The following is a 20,117-nucleotide window of genomic DNA, read 5'->3' as shown; positions in this document are numbered from 1 at the left end:
AAGTAAAACAGAAATCAATACCGTTCTGCAAATACCATGGTTAAAAATGTCTGTCACCAGCTGGAGATCATACCTACTACTGATCCTTAACAGAGGTGGAAACTGTCACCCCTGACCAGGCATGTTATTCTACAAAATGGACACGTCGTAGAGACATTGAGCTATGAGTCAGTACCGTAGTTAATAAGTTTAATGGCAGTGATCTGTGCTCAGAGTGACTGACCCAAAAGAGAAGTGAGAGAGGATGTGGCAGTGCTACCTATTTATTAGATGTGGGAATCGCCCCAGTGAATAGCTCAGCTAACCCCAAGGGTCAGGTGCATGGGGACTATAACCCCAGATACTAACATGCTATTTTAAACTGGATTAACAACCATTCACTTCCTGGGTTGTGGATTGAAATAGCCACAGATTTTGCAGTGTTTCCCCTAGAATGTAGTTGTAGCAGCGATGGTGAAGTACAATTTTCTTGATTTAGCTTGCAGTGCGCGCTGCCTAGTGCCTCGTGCCCTCATCCTCTCCTGTCTAGTAGGACAGCCAGCCAATACAATTTTATTAGGCAACAGGGATGCAATGGTATGAAATTTCACAGTATGGTACAGTATCTACTGTACCAAAAATATCACAGCATTTCACAATAATATTTTCCCCCATTTTAATTAAACATACATATGGCCCATTAAAAAAGAACAAGCTTTTCAAAATAACAGTCCAGTGGTTAGTTTTTCAATGTGGAGGTAAATAACAGAATTTAGTGCTTTATTTTTAGAGGACATTTTAACCACCGTTTAATATTCCCCTGTCCCCCATGCTTCCTACACCTGTGCGTTGTGCTGACATGATCAGGTAAGCGACGAAGGAGCACAAAGTTTCTTGTTTAGCGGTGTATGCTTTACTCACAGGTGTGTGAATTGACTGGATATGAAGCGTCTGTAATATAAGGTTAGTTTCTAAAGAAATAATCTATAGCAGTGGTGGCCATATTTCAGTAGCGGTGCACCGGAAACACCGGATTTAGTTCAAGCTAACAGATTTTCAGAAGATCAGTGCTCCTCTGTAAATAAATGGTTTAAAGTATGGACCCATATGAAAGTTTTGGCGGATACAGATATCAACATTGCTGTTATGGCCGAGAACCGATGTTTACAGATGTCGATATGATCTGTACACATTTCTATAGCCTACTCTAAGGCCTACGAAATTTCTTTCCGAATTTCCTTCAGCCGGAGGCAGAACTCGCCATCTTTGGCTGCTTGGAGTCCTCTCTGGACTTCACTGCAGCTGTGCAACAATCTTTGACACTGGGGACAACTGTTGCCAAAAAAACTAATTCTTAACAAATGGAAGTCCCCCTCTTCCCAATTGTGGTTGATGGACATGATCTCTGTTATACGGATGGAGAGACTCAGGTTCCTGAGAATCAACTCGCTTAGAAAATGTCTTAACTATATGGGACCCGTTTTTAGCCTACCTCGATGAGGTTAGGGGCGACAGGTGACTCGCCCGGCCGGTTTCCTATAGACACCTTGTGTGAGATCTCAAGTAAAAAAAAAAAAAAACGATAAAAAAAAAAAAACGATTTAGAAAAAACGATAAAAAAAAAAAAACGATTTTCAGACGGACAAGCCCGTCTTTATTGTCACACGGTTACACATCAACACATGCACGGAGGGCCACAAACACACACATGCTGACGGTGGCCGGTGAAATTTGTCCTCTGCATTTAACCCATCCTGGCTTTGTCCTTTCCTCCGAGGGGCAGGCCAGGAGCAGTGGTCGCTTTCTCGTACAGCGCCCGGGGACCGACTTCGGATGTTGTCGTCACTGGTCGGATGACGATGACGATCTGATCTTCTGCATGTTTTTAATGGGGGGGGGGGGTTATATACGGAGGAACCCCCCTGGGGGAGCACGGGGAGAACATGCAAACTCCACACAGACAGAAAGGCCCTTACGACGAGATACCCCACCTGGGCAGTAGGCACTGAAGATATGGGGGGAACACAACCACAGCGCCCGCAGTGTCCCAGGCGAGAATCAAACTCAGGACCTTCTGATTGCGAGGCGACAGCTCTATCACTGAGCCACCGTGCAGTACATCGCCTGCAAGCACATAAGCACCTTACGTGGCTGGTAGCACCACTGTAATGTTGAATGTTCATTATGTTCGTATGTTTTTTTCTTTTCTTTTTTTGTGTTCTATAGAAAAATGAAAATAAAATATTGAAAAAAAAAAAACATTTCTGTGATAATGAAATTGTGTACATACTGAAAAACACGTCAACACTGTGAATTTGAAAAAGTAATGCATTGCTTTATTTCCAAAACAACCTCAGTCCAGAGCTGTGTTCCCAAAGTAATGCAGACTCACAATGTTCATTTTGCTCCTCTCTATCACAATACATACAGCAGTGATCCAGCCTAGAGCCAGTTCATTTCATGAAAGCCCACTCCCCCATTGTTTAATATTTTCTTTTAATTCACAAGCAAAAGATTGTACATCTCTCAAAACAAAGGGCACTCTTGTGTTGTTGGCTTTGTATATCACCTTATGCAACGCAAACATTCTGCAACACTTATGAGAAGGACTTTACATATTGAGTATTGTGCAATATTGAGTGTTGTGCAAGGAAGCACCGAAGCAACCCCCCCCCCATACACACCCAAAAAGAAAGTTCATGCAAGCTTTTACATCTGCTGTTCTGGACACCTATGACAGTTCCTCTTTCCCTCTGCTGTACAGGAAGTGATGCGTTATGTTTATAGAAGCAACAATGGTGATTTATTTATAAAGAATGTAAGAAGGTAGAAAAATATATAAGAAGCCAGTCTATATTGGGTGTCTTTATTACAGCATGTTGGGGTCATTTTGAGTGCAAAAGACCAACGCATTGAACGCAATGGCCGCTCATCGCCAAAATCAAGACGAAGAATCGGGTACATTATCTCTTTAAATTCTGTTTAATTTAATCAAAGACTCCATAGTAAAGAAAGTAATTAATCTCAAATTAAGATGTGTTGCAGAAAGCTACTATGATGTAATGAACAAATGTGATTTAGGCCTACTGACAGTTTCATGGCTATACAGAAACTTTATGACATATTCAGAAAGTAATACGTTCGAAAGTGATAAAGGAGAGCAGGAAAAACATTGCTTTTAAATGTTATTATAATATTAGTAATATTTAGGTCAGGGCAAAAATATTAAATGAATCATTTTAATGTTTCTTAATGAGGGGTTTAGGATAAATATACATTGTTTCTCAATTTCATGACACAAAGATTACTGGCATCAAGAAGTAGAGAGGAAAGCCCTATAGTTATTGCATAGGGAATATTTTGTAATGGTAGTTTTATAATCGTGTAAATGGGAGTTTGTCCAGTAATTATAGCAAACACTAATAGCTTATTATCATTATAGTGATGTCAGAGTGGTTGATCCAGATCCTTGGATTTTAGATTGGGGGAGGGGGGGTTCTCATGCATTTCCCCCACCCGAGGCTACCATCACCCTGATAAACAAATACACAGCACAATGACTACAATGGCACCCGATTTAATTCCATAATGTTCAGTTCTTCAGTGTCAGAGCGGTACACACCCAGTCACAATGAAATGAAATCACATCCCTTTTCCATCTGAACAAGGCTGAACTAACAAGGTTTTTGGCAGCTATACTTTACATACTTTAACTTACTAAGTTGCCCTTCTTTGGTGGATCATAAAGCTAGCACTTGGCTATGCAATAATTCATGGTCACATATTCAAGTATACGTAGTCATTGCATTAATGCTTAATACAAACATTTCTGAGAGTCTCAATGTACTTGTATACAACTATTACAGTAATAGTGTTTACAGTATATATAAAAAACACATCCCACAGCTTAGAAAAGCCAACTATTTTTCAATAAGACAAATGCCAAATGAATAGTTTCAAATCGTCAAATAAATATTAAAGGTTAAATTGTTTGACATATACATGTACAGTACATTCGAACACACACACACACACTCGCACTCGCACTCTCAAACTCAAACACACACACACTCACTCTCAAACACGCACACACGTGCGCACACACACACACACACACACACACTCTCTCTCACACACACGCGCGCGCGCGCACACACACACACACACACACACACTCAGGGGAAGTGCATCTTGCGTTTCCTCCACAGGGTGAGTCTGCATGAAGTGAGGATGTGTGTGACCACACTCAGCAACATCAGGAAGATGGTCATAGACATTACTATCACATAGTGGCTGATACTGCAAGAGACAAACAGGTTCAACGGTGTGTTTCCGTTACGTATGTGTATGTGTATGTGTGTGTTGTAGTTGAGTCAAATGATTGATTCATGATACATACTGTACTGTATTACAGTGTCAACTTACCTGGTGCCAATGTCCAGCCAACTCCCATAGTCCTGGACCAGGAAGAAAAAGTGCTAAGAGAGGTAACAAAATGAGAGAGGAAAGAGCACTGAGCTGCCAATCAATGCAAGTTTAATTTCCTCAATTAAATGTAGGAACTGCTCAATATGACTTACCAGAGCCATCAAGTCAGAGATGACCAGAACCATGAGGAACAAACTAGAAAATAGAGGAGAGGGAAAAGGGAAGCATTACTGTCTTTGACATACACTGAACCAGATAAAACAAGAATAATTTTGATGTTTGGGTCAGTTATCAGTTATTTGACCTCACTGGTGGATTACGATTCATGTAAACAATTCTTGAAACAAATTAAAATCCAAGTCTAAAAAGAAAAAAAGCTTATTTAAAAACTAAGTGTGACAAGCTGAAACCAGATTACAGTATAACACATTCATCTTTCATTTGATGTCTTCTGCAAGGCAATCATAGATCTGAATCACAGATCAAGAAGAGTGGCAGGTGCGTTATCTGATTAACAGGAAGTAAGATTTTACATAAATAAGTTTGATTCAGCAGACTCCCTGATTATCCCATTGGTAGTTTGTTGCATTGGCTCAAATACCTTGAGTCGACTAAATCACCATTTTGTATTCAAGCTTCCAGCAGGGAGTTACCTTCTTGATGACAGCTGCGTTGCGACTTGGATGGTCTCAAACGTACACATCACTATTATAAATGGAATGAAAACCTGAAAGGACAAAGGTTGCATTTAAGAGCTTATGAAGACATGCAGAGAAATCGTAAGTGTTATGTTAAGTGTCTTCTTGCCTTCTTTGGGAATACCGCCACATTGTTACTGTGTCTTAGAAGTAATGACTAGTATAGAGATACTTGTACATAGGATAATGCAAATTGAAACAGCACGGCTGCAGAGACTAGTCAACCAACATACAGCAGCACGAGCAAAGCATAATATCATATCTGATGGTTGTATGTCTGTGTAATAGCCAAATATATGGTGGTTGATCTGCAACTAGGGATGGCCTAAATGGTAAATGGCCTGCATTTATATAGCGCTTTTATCCAAAGCGCTTTACAATCAGTAGGTAGTCTACATTCACCCATTCATACACCGATGGCGGCAGGCTGCCACGCAGGGTGCCTACACACCATCGGGAGCAAGGAGGGTTAAGTGTCTTGCCCAAGGACACAACGACAGCAGCTGGGAGGGAGCGGGGATCGAACCGCCATGTCACGATCGAACCACCATGTCACGATGTCACGATACTAGAATTTCTACTTCGATACCGATACCCAGGAGATTTTTTTATTTTTTTATTTAACCTTTATTTAACCAGATAAGACATTTGAGATACAAGATCTCTTTTGCGAATGTGATCTGGCCAAAAAGGCAGCAGTTACAATCAACATAATTACAGTACATATAAAGGAAACATAAAAACAGGGCTATAGAGCTGAAACATTTCAAAAAAGCAAGGACAACCAAGTACATCATAAAATACCACATCCAAGGGTAATAAATAACTCGGGATCAAGAACGTAAAAACATATGGCCTAAAAACAAATTTACAGGACAAGAAAGGCAAAGTAAAACTAGACATTACTGCAGGAGCAGCTTGAAGTAAGGACTTCAGATAGAGCATGTTTAAAACTGGACAGAGGAATGGAAGAGACAAGCTTTAAATGGGACTGCAGGTCGTTCCATGACCAGGGACCAAAGTAGGAGAGACACTTTTTTCCAGATTCAGTTAGCATATTTGGCACTTTGAATTTCAACCAGCTATTTGATCTTAAGTTATGGGAGTTGTTTGTCGCTACAAACGTAGAGCAGATGTATGAGGGTAGTCTGCCCAGGATGGCCTTGTATATGAACATGTACCAATGTCGCATTCTGCGCAGGGCAAGGGAGGACCATCCAACCAGGTCGTACAAGGTGCAGTGATGAGTCCTGTAACCTGAGTTTGTGATATATCTCAGAGCGGCATGGTAGAGGGGGTCCAGTTTAGACAAGGAAGTAGGGCTAGAAAGACTGTAAACAACATCACCATAGTCTAGTTGAGACATAAAAAGGCTTTCCACCAGGCGTTTACGGGCAGACAAGGAGAAACAGGCTTTAAGCCTATACAAGAAACTGAGCGTAAATTTAAGCTTCTTAGACAAAGTGGAAATATGCAATTTAAAGTTAAGGTGATTATCAAACCAGAAGCCTAGGTATTTATAAGACTCAATTAACTCAATGGGTGCACCATCAAGTGTACATAGAGGAGGCGAGGAGGGCACAGTGTTACCATGTGCGAACAGCATGGCTTTGGTTTTGCTCGCATTTAGAAGAAGTTTAGAGTCAATTAAGGCATGCTGGAGGATGGAGAAATCGGCTTGGAGGTTATTTACTGCAGTCTCGAGAGAAGGAGCGGAGGCATATAAAACCGTATCATCAGCATAGCATACGGTACATATGATATTTAGAATGCTTTAGGCCATCACATTTGCATAGATTAAAAAGAGGAGGAGCCCCAGGACAGAGCCTTGTGGGACCCCTTTATCCAAGACTACGGAGTCGGAGATGACAGAGCCGAGTCTCACACACTGAGTGCGATCTGAAAGATAATCTAAAAACCAATCGGCTACCTTTTGACCAACACCGATTTTTAATAAGATGTTAATTAAAATCTGATGGTCCACTGTATCGAACGCCTTGGTGAGTCAATGAATAAAGCTATGTTACGGCTATGCCGTTTCTTTTATTGTATTGCTGTTGTCCTGGTTGCTCTTTGACTGTCTTTCTACAGAGTCCTTTCTGATTGGTCGGCTTGGGGAGAAGATTGGTGATCGCCCTCCACGTGAGAGGTGGAGCTGGAAGCGAGGGACCGTGAGATGGCTGAGACTGATCAACTCAGTATCTCCATGTCCAGAAAACAATGCTGGAAAAGGAGTCTGAAAACAATGCTGGAAAAGGAGTCTGCTCAAGCTATGTCTGCCCCGGTGAGTTTACGCATTCCCACCCTGCATACTGATTACTTTGTCAGTGGGCAAGTGTTTTGGTTTATTCTACTAGTCATCGCAATATTTGATATTCGTTCTTGTGTTAGCTGTCAATATTAAATCTGCCAACCAAAAGTACAAAAGTTTGTGTGCTAAACCTGTTTTGTTTTTGGAGGAGTTTCTGTCTTTGTAGCCTCCTAACCCCAAGGTGGTGAGTACTATTGTGTATCCTGTGTTTTCTAGGCCTGGGTTCTGTTTTGTGTCATTTTGCAATAGTATTTTGAAATTCTGTATCCACATGTATAAAAAAAAACATGCTTTTGGGGGAAGATGTTTTTTCTTAAGGTGGGGGGTGTTACGGCTATGCCGTTTCTTTTATTGTATTGCTGTTGTCCTGGTTGCTCTTTGACTGTCTTTCTACAGAGTCCTTTCTGATTGGTCGGCTTGGGGAGAAGATTGGTGATTGGGAACTGCTGTGATGGGGCTGTTGCAGATTGGCAGCTGATTGACACAGACCCTTTATATACTCCAGTCTGAAGATTGCAGATCAGAGGCAGGCAGTAACTGATCTGTGCAGTGCTGCTCCTCTCATCCTCTCACTCCTCCAGAACCTCTGTTTTGTTAATGTTTAGTATTGGTTTAGTTTTGTTACCTCTGGTGTTGTGTGTATTTTAGTGCTGGACTCAACCATTTGTATTAGCTGCTCTTTCTTCCAGCCTTATCTTTGGCTGCTAAATCTCACCAGGCTTCGGCCTAGGCTTTAGCTTAGCATGACCGTGTTAGCTTTGAGTGCAGTGAGTCCAGTACATTTGTTGATTGTTGTTGTGTGACCAATAAATCACACTTAACTTTTCATGGTTGTCCTTGTATACTTTATGTTGTGACCTAGACCCCTAGACTGGGTCATAACAAGCTATACAGAAGATTTTTTTATCAGTGGCTACCTTAAGGTCGTCCAAAACTTTCAGGCTAGCTGTCACAGTGCTGTGGCCTGATCTGAAGCCAGACTGCAAAATACTGAGTGTATTACTGGAGTCGAGGAAGAACTTGAGTTGGTTAGACACTAAAGCTTCCAAAATCTTGGCTAATGCACAGAGGTTGGAGATTGGCCTATAGTTATTTAGAACTGTAGAATCACCAGACTTCAGGAGAGGCGCAACAAAAGCTTGCTTCCATGAAGCAGGCAGCTTGCTGGAACTAGTGGATAAATAAAAAATGACCGTAATGGGCTCAGCAACGATCAAAGCTGCCAATTTTAAAAGAGAGGGGTCAAGGCCGTCCGGCCCCGCAGCCTTTTTGTCATCCAGCGACTGGAGGGCAGACAGAACATCAAGTACAGAAAAGGACTATCGATACTCGATACCATTTTCGATACCACGGGAAGGGGGGATGATGACACATCATGAGGCATAAAAATAAAATTAGACAGATGGACGGACAGACGCACACTTCTCCATAATCTAGGCCTGATCAAACTTTGAACTTGGACAGCAGATTACTGCCACTCTAGCCACCAGAACACGTTTAGCTTGTTGAAGCAACAGATGATAGGGAGGGGAAAATCAGTGATTTTTCATTAAAAGAAAGCACTGATAGTATCAAAACTGTTGCAAATGAGTAATGTATCCATTTAAATCTTTTAGTATTGATACTTTCGATACTATCAATACCTGTTGAAAATGAGTATTGTATCCGATTCAAATTTTCAGTATCGATACTTTCCGATACTATCGATACTTTTGACAACCCTATCTGCAACACAACTTCACTTCCTCAGAAAGCTATTTTGGAGTGGTGAGGGGGTGGGGGGAAGCACTGCACAGATACACAGACTCGTGTACAGTAGGAAACGTGTATGGGTGTTAAGATACCTTCCACAGCATCAGGCCTCCCATGATGAAGGGGTTGAAGACAGTGAGGAAGCAGTAGACTGACGCCGGGTCAAAACTGCACCGAGGGAGAGAGAAGAGGAGAGAGAGTGACCACAAGTAGCCAGCCAGGGAGAGAGAAGAGGAGAGAGTGAGCACAAGTAGCCAGCCAGGGAGAGAGAAGAGGAGAGAGTGAGCACAAGTAGCCAGGGAGAGAGAAGAGGAGAGAGTGAGCACAAGTAGCCAGAGAGAGAGAAGAGGAGAGAGAGTGACCACAAGTAGCCAGGGAGAGAGAAGAGGAGAGAGAGTGACCACAAGTAGCCAGGGAGAGAGAAGAGGAGAGAGTGAGCACAAGTAGCCAGGGAGAGAGAAGAGGAGAGAGAGTGACCACAAGTAGCCAGCCAGGGAGAGAGAAGAGGAGAGAGTGAGCACAAGTAGCCAGGGAGAGAGAAGAGGAGAGAGTGAGCACAAGTAGCCAGAGAGAGAGAAGAGGAGAGAGAGTGACCACAAGTAGCCAGGGAGAGAGAAGAGGAGAGAGTGAGCACAAGTAGCCAGGGAGAGAGAAGAGGAGAGAGAGTGACCACAAGTAGCCAGGGAGAGAGAAGAGGAGAGAGTGAGCACAAGTAGCCAGGGAGAGAGAAGAGGAGAGAGAGTGACCACAAGTAGCCAGAGAGATTAGCAGAATGTGACTCACTTTAAACACAGAGTTAATAAAACATACAAGAATCTGTCTTGGTGACACTCGTGCTGAGGTCAATTATATTGACAACTTTCACAGTTTCAAGGTACATGCTGACTGCATACATTGTATAATGTAAACAACCTCACATACAGTGTAAAGTGACAGCACACGACATACAATAGACAGAAAACTATCAAAATATATACATTTTATTGTAGATTGAGTAAAGAATGAAGAGGCAAAGTATGACTAAGGAAAAGTATGCTAAACCTACCTATTACATCTAACATTAGGTCAGTATTTCAACCAGGCTAAATAGTGTGACGTAGTTAGCATTTGTCACTTATTGTATTGACAGAGATCAGAAGCTTCTTCACCTGTTAATGGAAGCTATGTTTCCTGTGCCGAAGAAAGCTGTGATTATAAAGAACACCTGAAGAGGAGGAGTCAAGGAGAGCCAATCCAATGTTAGAATCAGATCACATGATGCAGTCTAAGTGTGGCTCACCTGTCTTGCATATGTGCAGTATTGCTTGACTTTCAAATAATCACTTCAGCATAGTAATTTTATCCTAACATATATCTGATCTCATTTGATCTAGAACACTGGCCCCTACCTACAGCTAGGCCAAATACACCTTTTGTTCCATTCTAGCCTTCTGGGTAATGCTGCTGATGCAACCACACAACAAGGATACAAAAAAGTAGGATCTCCTGATGTCATCCAACTTCAGTTGTCGGATCTTGGTGATGTCAATGTTGTCAGAGAAGTCAACAGCGGAAAGCTAGACATACAAACACACACACACACACACACACACACACACACACACACACACACACACACACACACACACACACACACACACACACACACACACACACACACACACACACACACACACACACATGTGCACATATAAATGCATCTATCCAAGTATCTCATGGCTGGACAAAATACAGCATGGGGTAGGTTTGTTCTGAAGTCTAATACAACAGCCACAGTTAGCTCTACCTCCTGTCTGCTAGAGACACCCTGAGCCAACATGGCTTCCTGCTCAATGTTGATCCATGCAAACATCAGGTAGGACAGCACAGGGGGGAACAGGGCCTCTGACCTGGGTGGGACAAAACACACACAACACAATCTTGTCCATTTTCAGCCTCACCACAATGATAAAACGCTATGTGGGACATTGTGGATTGTGTGTGTGTGTGTGTGTGTGTGTGTGTGTGTGAGAGTGATGATGTCATGTCGTACCCAGTGCTGAGCAGTAGGTATGTAGCTGTGAGAGAGAGGGATATACTGAGCAGTCGATGGAAAAGACGTGTAGAGCTGAAAAATGGAACCAGCATACAAGGTCCTAAAGAAAGGCAAGGAGATAGGAGAGAGGTTTTGGGGCTCGATGGAGGAAGGGTGCACAGCATGTGTCATTTTGAGTAAAAATGAGCTGAATTGAGCACAAATTAAAGCTTTTCATGACATCTACCCAATGATGACATATACCCAAAACCAAAAGCATTTGGTTGACATAGAAATAGAACAAATCTGATCACTATCCAAACATTTAACATGAATGATATATAAATATGAATATTGTCTCTTGTAGAAAGTATTTAATTATTCAATCTAAAGAATAAAGTGCGCACGCACGCACGCACACACACACACACACACACACACACACACACACACACACACACACACACACACACACACACACACACACACACACACACACACACACACACACACACACACACACCCCTACCTAATGTGGTCCAGCTGATGACCTGGTTGAGGAGGGGCAGGCCTTGTTTCTGCTGCAGACTGGAGTGTGTGAGGGTTGGTATGTATGCACACACGGCCACATGGAACATCTATTGAGGACAACGCATAGTCATCATAGTCATATTATTTTAGTGTACAGAAAATGTGGGAGCGCACACGCACGCGCACGCACGCACGCACACACACACACACACACACACACACACACACACACACACACACACACACACACACACACACACACACACACACACACACACACACACACACACACTTACCTGGGAAAAGAACTGCTGTTTGTCACTCAGGTGCAGAGGTGTCCGTTGTCGTAACGACAAGAGGTAGCAGACTGAGGTGATCAGCGTAAGCACACCTGCACAGGTACTGAATACACCATTATATGACATGACTGATTATCATTGTCCAAAAATTACTTGTACACATAAAACAAGAAAATGATGATTCTCTACAGATCTCAACTCTATGCCTCCCCAGCCTTCATCTCTATCTCTTTTTGAAAGTATTTTAATGTATAAACTTTATAACAAGCTGCTAAATAGTAAACAGCATTTTGAGATGTTTGAACCTGAATGGAACTGATATTTAACTTTCATTTATATTTAACTGATAACTTCTTGCTCTTGTTTTCTACAGTCATACTGTTATTCTTATTTTTACAGAATGGTTATTGTTAAGCAGTGAGGAACTGGCAGAATCAGTTGTCCTTTTGCCTTCAATTTGATGGTGTACTTAACAGTCCACTGTTGAGAGTGAACTTTTACGCAGACTGTAAATGTGATGCATGCATTTTGTATGTGTTTGCATTGTCCATGCATTCTGCTGAGCACAATGAATGGCAGTCAATGGCACCGGCTAGCCCAGCCTTCATCTCTCCTATGGAGAATACAGTCATGTTAGGCTGCTTGGCTTGCTAGTTAACATTAGCATCTGAACAAACATAGAATATTGCATAAACAAAAGTACTGGTTATACAACAATGTGATTTATTATATTATTCTGCTTTCCAACTGTTTGGAAATAACATATATGAAAAATTTATATATATATATAAAAAAAAAGAAAAAAAAGTTAAATCTAGGCACAGAAGAAGATCTTTATGGGGACACTCACACGAGGTGTATGTTAGGCTCTCTACCGACGACAGGCATCAGGGGGAATGAAGCCAAAAACAGACAGCCCAGCAACCAGCTCACTGAACGGAACTGCACAGAGACAGAGAGAATGACTTCAGCACATTATGGTTCTATTTTATAATATAACAAATGAGGCATTCAGCTGAGCAAAGTAGACTGAAGATAAATGTAAAGGACACCAATACAACAGTAAGACCTTTTAGTAATACCATCCATAGAACCCCCTGCTGTTGTGGGGCTAAGAATCTGCCAGTGGGGTGAGACAATTTGAATTGTTTCAAACGCAAAACAGCTTGAATTAACAATGTTTTTGAATCAGTTGTCATTTTCTTGATAGGAGTGATATTGACATATATTGACATGAGAGCGAAAGAAAGATCTACTCCATGTCTGACTGTCTATAATCTGAAATCTGTCTGTTTACTTTTCCTTCATAGTTAACTTAATCTACCAGCAGTCAAACTCAATATTAGCAACTTGACGAGTGGAGAAAAGACCTTGAACATATTTCCATGATGATGCCTGAATTTCATGGACACTGGTGATATTCCATAACCTTTCCAGGCCCGTAGAATCACAATATTCAAATCCCATGACTTGCCCTGCTTTTCTCTGACTGTGCTGTAGTTGCCGTGCTGTGTTTTACCTTGGCCTTGCCATAGAGTCCAGACAGGATGGGCCAGAGAGAGAGAACAGCCAGGCCCACAGTCAGCATGGCGCGATGGAAGAAGCTCACCACCTGGGGGCAGCAGAGGCAAACATCCACAGTACAAACAGCCTTTTTTTTTATAAAGTAGAATTTAGGGAAATCTTCCTCAGGTATACAAGTACATTGTTAATGGATAAGCCCCATACATTCTGAAAATGTTTCATTGAATGTGTGGTGTTACGTTTCAGGTATATGGGTACCTTGAATCAATGTATTGAGGCAGAAACATAGATCGAACTGTACATTAGAAGACATTACAGATTAAAATATACTTACCAGTAGCTCAATCCCAAACATTACCAGGGCAAAATAGCCAAAACATTTGCACAGCGGCAGAGAGGGAGCAGAACGAATCACATCTGTTAGAGTTCCAGACCTAGAATGGAACATGAATGAGCTTATTCTTTTGCTGCTAATGAAAAACAATGAGAAAGTGGCGAGGAGGAGCATCCTTTTATCAACACAACACAATAGAGAGGACTCATGTGAATGGATACAACACCACTTCAAAGGATCTAATGAACTGTGTGTGTGTCAGTCAGTCAGTGAATGTGTGTGTGTGTGTGTGTGTGTGTGTGTGTGTGTGTGAGTGAGTGAGTGAGTGAGTGAGTGAGTGAGTGAGTGTGTGTGTGTGTGTGTGTGTGTGTGTGAGTGTGTGTGTGTGTGTGTGTGTGTGTGTGTGTGTGCGTGTGTGTGTGTGTGTGTGTGTGTGTGTGTGTGTGTGTGCGTGTGTGGGGTGCTCCACTCTTTGAAAACAGATTACAGTGCAGGAACTTTATTTGTGTTACTTGTATTTACTGTGTGTGCACGTATTATGTATTGCATGCATGTATTAAAATATTTTGCATTTACATATCTGTGTGTCTGTGTGTGTGTGTGTGTGTGTGTGTGTGTGTGTGTGTGTGTGTGTGTGTGTGTGTGTGTGTGTGACGATACTCACTCTTTGAGGAAAGAGTACCATACAGGGACAGGCAGAAGGCAGTAAATGTAGTAGGTAACAGGACTCCTTTGGATAAGCAAGAAAACTGTGATCGCCATGGTCACACACAGACACACCTTCACCAGGATATGGCTGGGAATCTGAAACACACGAGCGCGCACGTGCACGTGCATGCGCACACGACACACACACACACACACACACAAATGTTGCCGTCAAATATAACTTGGCAAGAAGTTCATGTTTTCATCATTGTCTTTTGGCAAAAGGCATTTTTGAGAGGAGAGGGTGGAGGTTTTATGTGGTAATGTTGACATGAAAATAAAAAATGCCCAAGTACGCATCACAGAAAATAGGGAAAATATTGATCTGTGTGTGTGTGTGTGTGTGTGTGTGTGTGTGTGTGTGTGTGATGAAGTATGTGTGTGTCCTAACCTGATTGGTGTGACTGGGCGGTCTGCTGAGGCTGGTGTGGGTCTTCAGGATCACTATGGCGACATATGAGGTCCAGCCCACAAATCCCAGCACCACACTGCAACCCAGGAAGAACCTGTCATAGGTGTGGTAATAGACCAGGCCTTCCAGGGCATGGGACATCAGAGACCTACACAGAGAGATCTGCACAGAGGGAAGAAGCAAGATGGACAGCGAAGGAGAGGATAGGGTGAGTTCAAGTTTGACATTGGCAAATAAGCAGTTAGGACAGCAAGAACAGAAAGAAAGAAAGGTGTGGTAAGGAAATGAAAAAGAAGCTTGGGAGGAAAACGTTCAGTCAGCACTGCTACAGTTAGTCTAGACAGGATTTCCCACAGTGCATCAGGTTACTTGGCAGCAGTGCTACTGCAACATTAGCTCACTATTCCATTTGGATTATTGCTGGGTTTGTGCAGCAAATAACACGCAGCAAATTACTAATAGGTTACATTCTCAACAGCAAGTCCATCAAATACTGGTAAAAAAAAAATGGTAAAACAAAATTTAAATCATTACTGAAACAACATCTCAAATCTTAAACTAAATGTATAATGTGTTTATGGAAAGATAGACTGAAACTGGTGTTATGTTAAAAACTGTCATGTAATGTGAATCTTTCAGTCTCTGCACGGGCTGTGTACTGAACTGTTATAGCGCACTGATATTGTATGTCTGATAACATATACCTTATATGTTATGTATTGCACTACTTAAGTTACTGTACTTTTACTATTTTGTGTATTGTATTTTATGTATTACTGTACTTGCTATGTGATTGGGCCCCAGGAAGAATAGCCGTAGCATCCTGCTGCGGCTAATGGGGATCCTAATAAACTAAACTAAACTAAACTATGCACGACATCACATGACATCATGACATCATCCTGTTTTATAAACTACAGTGATGAGAAACAGCAGGTTTGAACACCAGCTCAGTGGATTAAAGTACCGGAGGACGGCTCTTAACTTACGCGGGTGGGTCGCCCAAAGATGATCAATAAACCCTGGTATATCGGAGTCTCTGCCACATTATGTTCAAAAACTGTCCACTCCCAGATACTCACAGCATTCTCATACTTCTCCAGCTGAATCAGTATTCTGGCCTGGTGGATGAATTCTGCTTGCTTTGACTCGGTCAGTAGTCTGGGAAAACAGAAAGGCAAAGCAAAAGAGATAGACATCAAAAACATCATAATAATAAATACATCTAAATGTGGTCTTTGAGGTGGTACACTGCCCAGTCATATTCTGCTGGATAGCCCTAGTACACGACGTTAAGAAAAAGTTACGCATGTCACAATCATTTTATGGAGATATTTTCTCAAAACTACATAGAAACAGTGATGAAAAGTTACGTCTCACAAGTTAGTTTGTACCTACTGGTATGGAGTGAAGAGAAAGGATAAGGTTGTCTCCTTTTTCTGGGTCATTTTTACCTGAAAAACATAGTTCACTCAGCATCGATTTCTATAAGTGAATAATGCATTATGTGTGCAGCCCTAGGTTTAATATGGTTTAAAACGTTTTTAAATGGCATGCTGTTTCAAAGCTAGGATTTTTTACTTATTCATATATACCACAATACATAGTACATAGCTATTAATATAAACAACTTAGTATCAATTCAATCGCTGCTAACTACAATTAATTATATATTAATCACATTTGACATTAATAATTATGTTTTCCTGCTACATGTTGCTGTACCTTGAACTGTTCCAGTATCTGAATAGCATTCGTGTACATGCTCTCTGCCTTGAACTGCTCACTGTTGTTGAGGTACAGAAGTGGTAACACACCCTGAACACGAACACACACACACACACACACACACACACACACACACACACACACACACACACACACACACACACACACACACACACACACACACACACACACACACACACACACACACACACACACACACACACACACACACACACACACACACACACACACACACACACGATCATAACTAAAAGCACAGCATAGTGAACAATTGGGGGGGGGGGCGGCTTTAGCTCAGGAGGTAGAGCGGGTTGGCCAATGACGCAAGGGCTGGCGGCTCGATCCCCGCTCCCTCCCGGCTGCCGTCGCCGCAGCCTGCCGCCATCGGTGTATGAATGGGTGAATGTAGACTATCTACTGATTGTAAAGCGCTTTGGATAAAAGCGCTATATAAATGCAGACCATTTACCATTTACCATAACAATTGTGAACACTTTTTTATTATTCTCTCTCCACATTTTACTGATTAGCCATTGGAGAGTTGTACTGTACTTGATTGATTGATTTTATTTATGAATATAGCAGAAGAAAATCCAAGGGATAAACATGTAAAAGTGTGAACACTTATTTCCAACATGGTCCCTGGTCTTATAAAAACAGAACATACGGTAACACATAACATCAAATAAACCAAATAAAACAATCAACAAAAACACACAAGTTCAATAACCATTACAACGGAAGGCTTGCAAGAATCTTTTCAGAAGGTTTTTAAAACCATTCAGAGAATTCGCAGATTTAATTTCGTTAGGGATCTTTTTCCACTCCTCTCCACCGGTATAGAGGAATGTACTTCTCCCAACTTTGCTTTTCAGATTGGTTATTTTCAAGTTTGCTATACTACTGTAGCTCTCGTGTTCAGGCTATGAGTGTTCCGAACAAACTGGAAGTACTTAGTAAAATAGTTTGGACAAAGATCATGCAATATTTTATAGACCAGGATAAGTTTTAGCTGTTGAACTCTACCTTCAACAGGGAGCCATTTTTAACTCTTTAAAATGAGTTGGGCTAATGTGCGTTCTTGGACTGAGGTTAAGGATGACCGTCATTAGATTGTTCTGGGCTTTTCGGAGCCTGTCTTTTAACCTTTTAGGTACCAGGATATACAGATGTAGTCATAGTGACATTGAATTAAAGACATAGCTAATGTCCTCATGGTCTTCTTGTCACTTAGATATTCTTGATAAATACTTTGTCCTTGAGTGAATTTTCCCAATGACAGTGAGGGCCATAGCTTCACTCGACACACTGGTCCAATTGTGTTCCCAGATACACAACACTTTTCCTGTAACTTAATACCATTACATTCTACCGAAAAACTGGGTTGGTCCCTTAATTTATGCTTTGTTCCAATCAAAAACAATACATTCAGATTTTCCTAAGTGCAGGGATAGCTTATTGTTGCATAACCATGTGCTTACATTTAGAATCTCTTTACTAAGCGATAATCTGACTGATTCTAAGAACTCTCCGGTTACCAACAAGGCGGAATCCTCAGCATACAGAAATAACGGACATGAACAGGCTGACTCCATGTTATTAATATACAACAAAAATAACAAAGGACCAATAATGCTTCCTTGAGGGACCCCACAGGTAAGATTTTGGGGCTCGGAGGGTACACCTCCTACTTCTACCGTTTGGACTCTGTCTTGAAAGGTATGATTGTATCCAGTTCAGGGCCTCCTCTTTAAAAACCTATTGCCTTCAATTTACACAACAAGATTTGGTGGTTGACAGTGTCGAAAGCTTTTTGTAAATCAAGCATTGCCATTGAAAAAAACATTTTAATAACTCTGTAAATATGCAAAACAATGACATAAAAAAATAATATAAATAGACATTACTTGATAGTTTACAGTAGTTGAGGCTGTACTTACAACAGAGTTGAGAGGAATGGGAACTCCAATTAGAGAAGCCATGAGGGGAGCAATGTCAGCCTGTAGCGAGCAGAGCAAAACACACACACACACACACACACACCCACACACACACACACACACACACACACACACACACACACACACACACACACACACACACACACGCTTTAGTGTATAAAAGCTGTAGAATAACTAACGTAACAACAGACATTAAATACAGTGGCACCAATTGTTGTCTGGTTGTGAGTGTCACCTGATTAACGTCGACCCTGCGGAGGTGTTCCAGTTTCCAATCTGAGAGAAATGACAGAGAGAAAGAACAAACATAAACAAATAAGTATAGAGAAGTCAAAAATACAATTTGTATGTTTTGAATTATGGAAATGTAAATGTCTTTAGTGAGACTACAAGTCAAAACATGCAGTGAAATTCAGTTACGATGTATTTGAACCTGGGTTCCAGCGTAAAAAATCTAAAAAAGCTGCGTGCGAGGGATTGAAGTGAAGAGCAGTGGTTAGAACACACATGGGCAAAATACGCGCCCCCTGTGTGGCCCGCGATGGAATTGCAAAAAAAAACAAAAAAATGACAGTGCACCTGAACGCAACATGCAAGATACGTGCTGAATAAGTGTCCAAATGTTCATGTCATTCTGGCCAATACTCCACTTCTGTTATAACATTTCAGTCTGGAATATGGAATAGGCTATCTTTCAATAATCTTTATGACTAAAAGGCTAAAAGTAATCTCATGTGTAAGAAATGATTGTTCTACAGTCATTTCTTGCGGCCCTGGGGCCTGGGGCAAAATGCGGCCCCAGGGCCGGACTCAAAGAAAAACAAAACGACCCTCAAAAACTCAATAAAAGGCAGAATTATGTTAATAAATCTCATCTGCTACAGCCATTGGATTTGTATCACTATTATATCAGGAGATTAACAAGAAATTACCAATCACAACGGGAGAGAGGGTTAAAAATAGGGAGACTCCCGCGAAAATGAGTGTTGGCAGGTATAATCTCCAATGTGTGTGGCCCTTCTCTTACTTGATGAAAGTCAGTATGGCCCTCAGGATAAAAAAATGTGCCCACCCCTGGGTTAGAACATACTGTATGTAGTCTGGGCTCCCAGACGTTAGAGCCAGAGAACTGAGTCTACAGCATCATATGAGCATTAGTTGACCTTGTAGGTATCCATCGCTGTATGGTTGGGCTTCAGTGACTCTCTGAGCAGTATGAACCCCAGCTCCCCACACCACTAAAGGGGTGAGGGTCTCAGAGAGATGGCCTGCACCGTGAGAACCTGGAGACACACACACAACTTACATGGATGAACACATGATATTCTGTATTCGTTCTCGCGCACGCACACATGCGCGTACACGCACGAACTAATTATGTTCTATATTTTATCTAGCAAACACGCACATGTGCGTG

At 41.6% G+C, this 20,117-nt stretch overlaps 1 protein-coding gene across 1 annotated transcript in view; it reads right to left on the bottom strand.

The window, feature by feature from the left end:
• Positions 1-3,673: 3,673 nt before the first annotated feature.
• The window catches only part of pign (phosphatidylinositol glycan anchor biosynthesis, class N), a gene marked incomplete at its 5' end in the record, with an annotated part of 19,162 nt that continues 2,718 nt past the window's right edge, over positions 3,674-20,117 (bottom strand). Inside the window, 22 exons of the mRNA XM_083656548.1 lie at positions 3,674-4,278; positions 4,405-4,457; positions 4,560-4,602; positions 5,061-5,134; positions 9,261-9,336; positions 10,317-10,372; positions 10,638-10,724; positions 10,955-11,057; positions 11,201-11,303; positions 11,712-11,820; positions 12,010-12,115; positions 12,863-12,954; positions 13,532-13,624; positions 13,871-13,970; positions 14,535-14,674; positions 14,970-15,152; positions 16,073-16,151; positions 16,389-16,444; positions 16,716-16,808; positions 18,680-18,739; positions 18,936-18,976; positions 19,864-19,983. Coding sequence (XP_083512674.1) covers positions 4,155-4,278; positions 4,405-4,457; positions 4,560-4,602; positions 5,061-5,134; positions 9,261-9,336; positions 10,317-10,372; positions 10,638-10,724; positions 10,955-11,057; positions 11,201-11,303; positions 11,712-11,820; positions 12,010-12,115; positions 12,863-12,954; positions 13,532-13,624; positions 13,871-13,970; positions 14,535-14,674; positions 14,970-15,152; positions 16,073-16,151; positions 16,389-16,444; positions 16,716-16,808; positions 18,680-18,739; positions 18,936-18,976; positions 19,864-19,983 — 1,991 coding nt within the window. The 3' untranslated portion in view covers positions 3,674-4,154. The remainder of the gene's footprint in view (positions 4,279-4,404; positions 4,458-4,559; positions 4,603-5,060; positions 5,135-9,260; positions 9,337-10,316; positions 10,373-10,637; positions 10,725-10,954; positions 11,058-11,200; positions 11,304-11,711; positions 11,821-12,009; positions 12,116-12,862; positions 12,955-13,531; positions 13,625-13,870; positions 13,971-14,534; positions 14,675-14,969; positions 15,153-16,072; positions 16,152-16,388; positions 16,445-16,715; positions 16,809-18,679; positions 18,740-18,935; positions 18,977-19,863; positions 19,984-20,117) is intronic.

Source organism: Poromitra crassiceps (genome assembly GCF_964638095.1).
Source record: "Poromitra crassiceps genome assembly, chromosome: 2".
Classification (NCBI taxonomy): Eukaryota; Metazoa; Chordata; class Actinopteri; order Beryciformes; family Melamphaidae; genus Poromitra; species Poromitra crassiceps.
The sequence above is the reverse complement of the archived record's forward strand: the minus strand, read 5'-3'. Positions and strand labels throughout refer to the sequence as shown.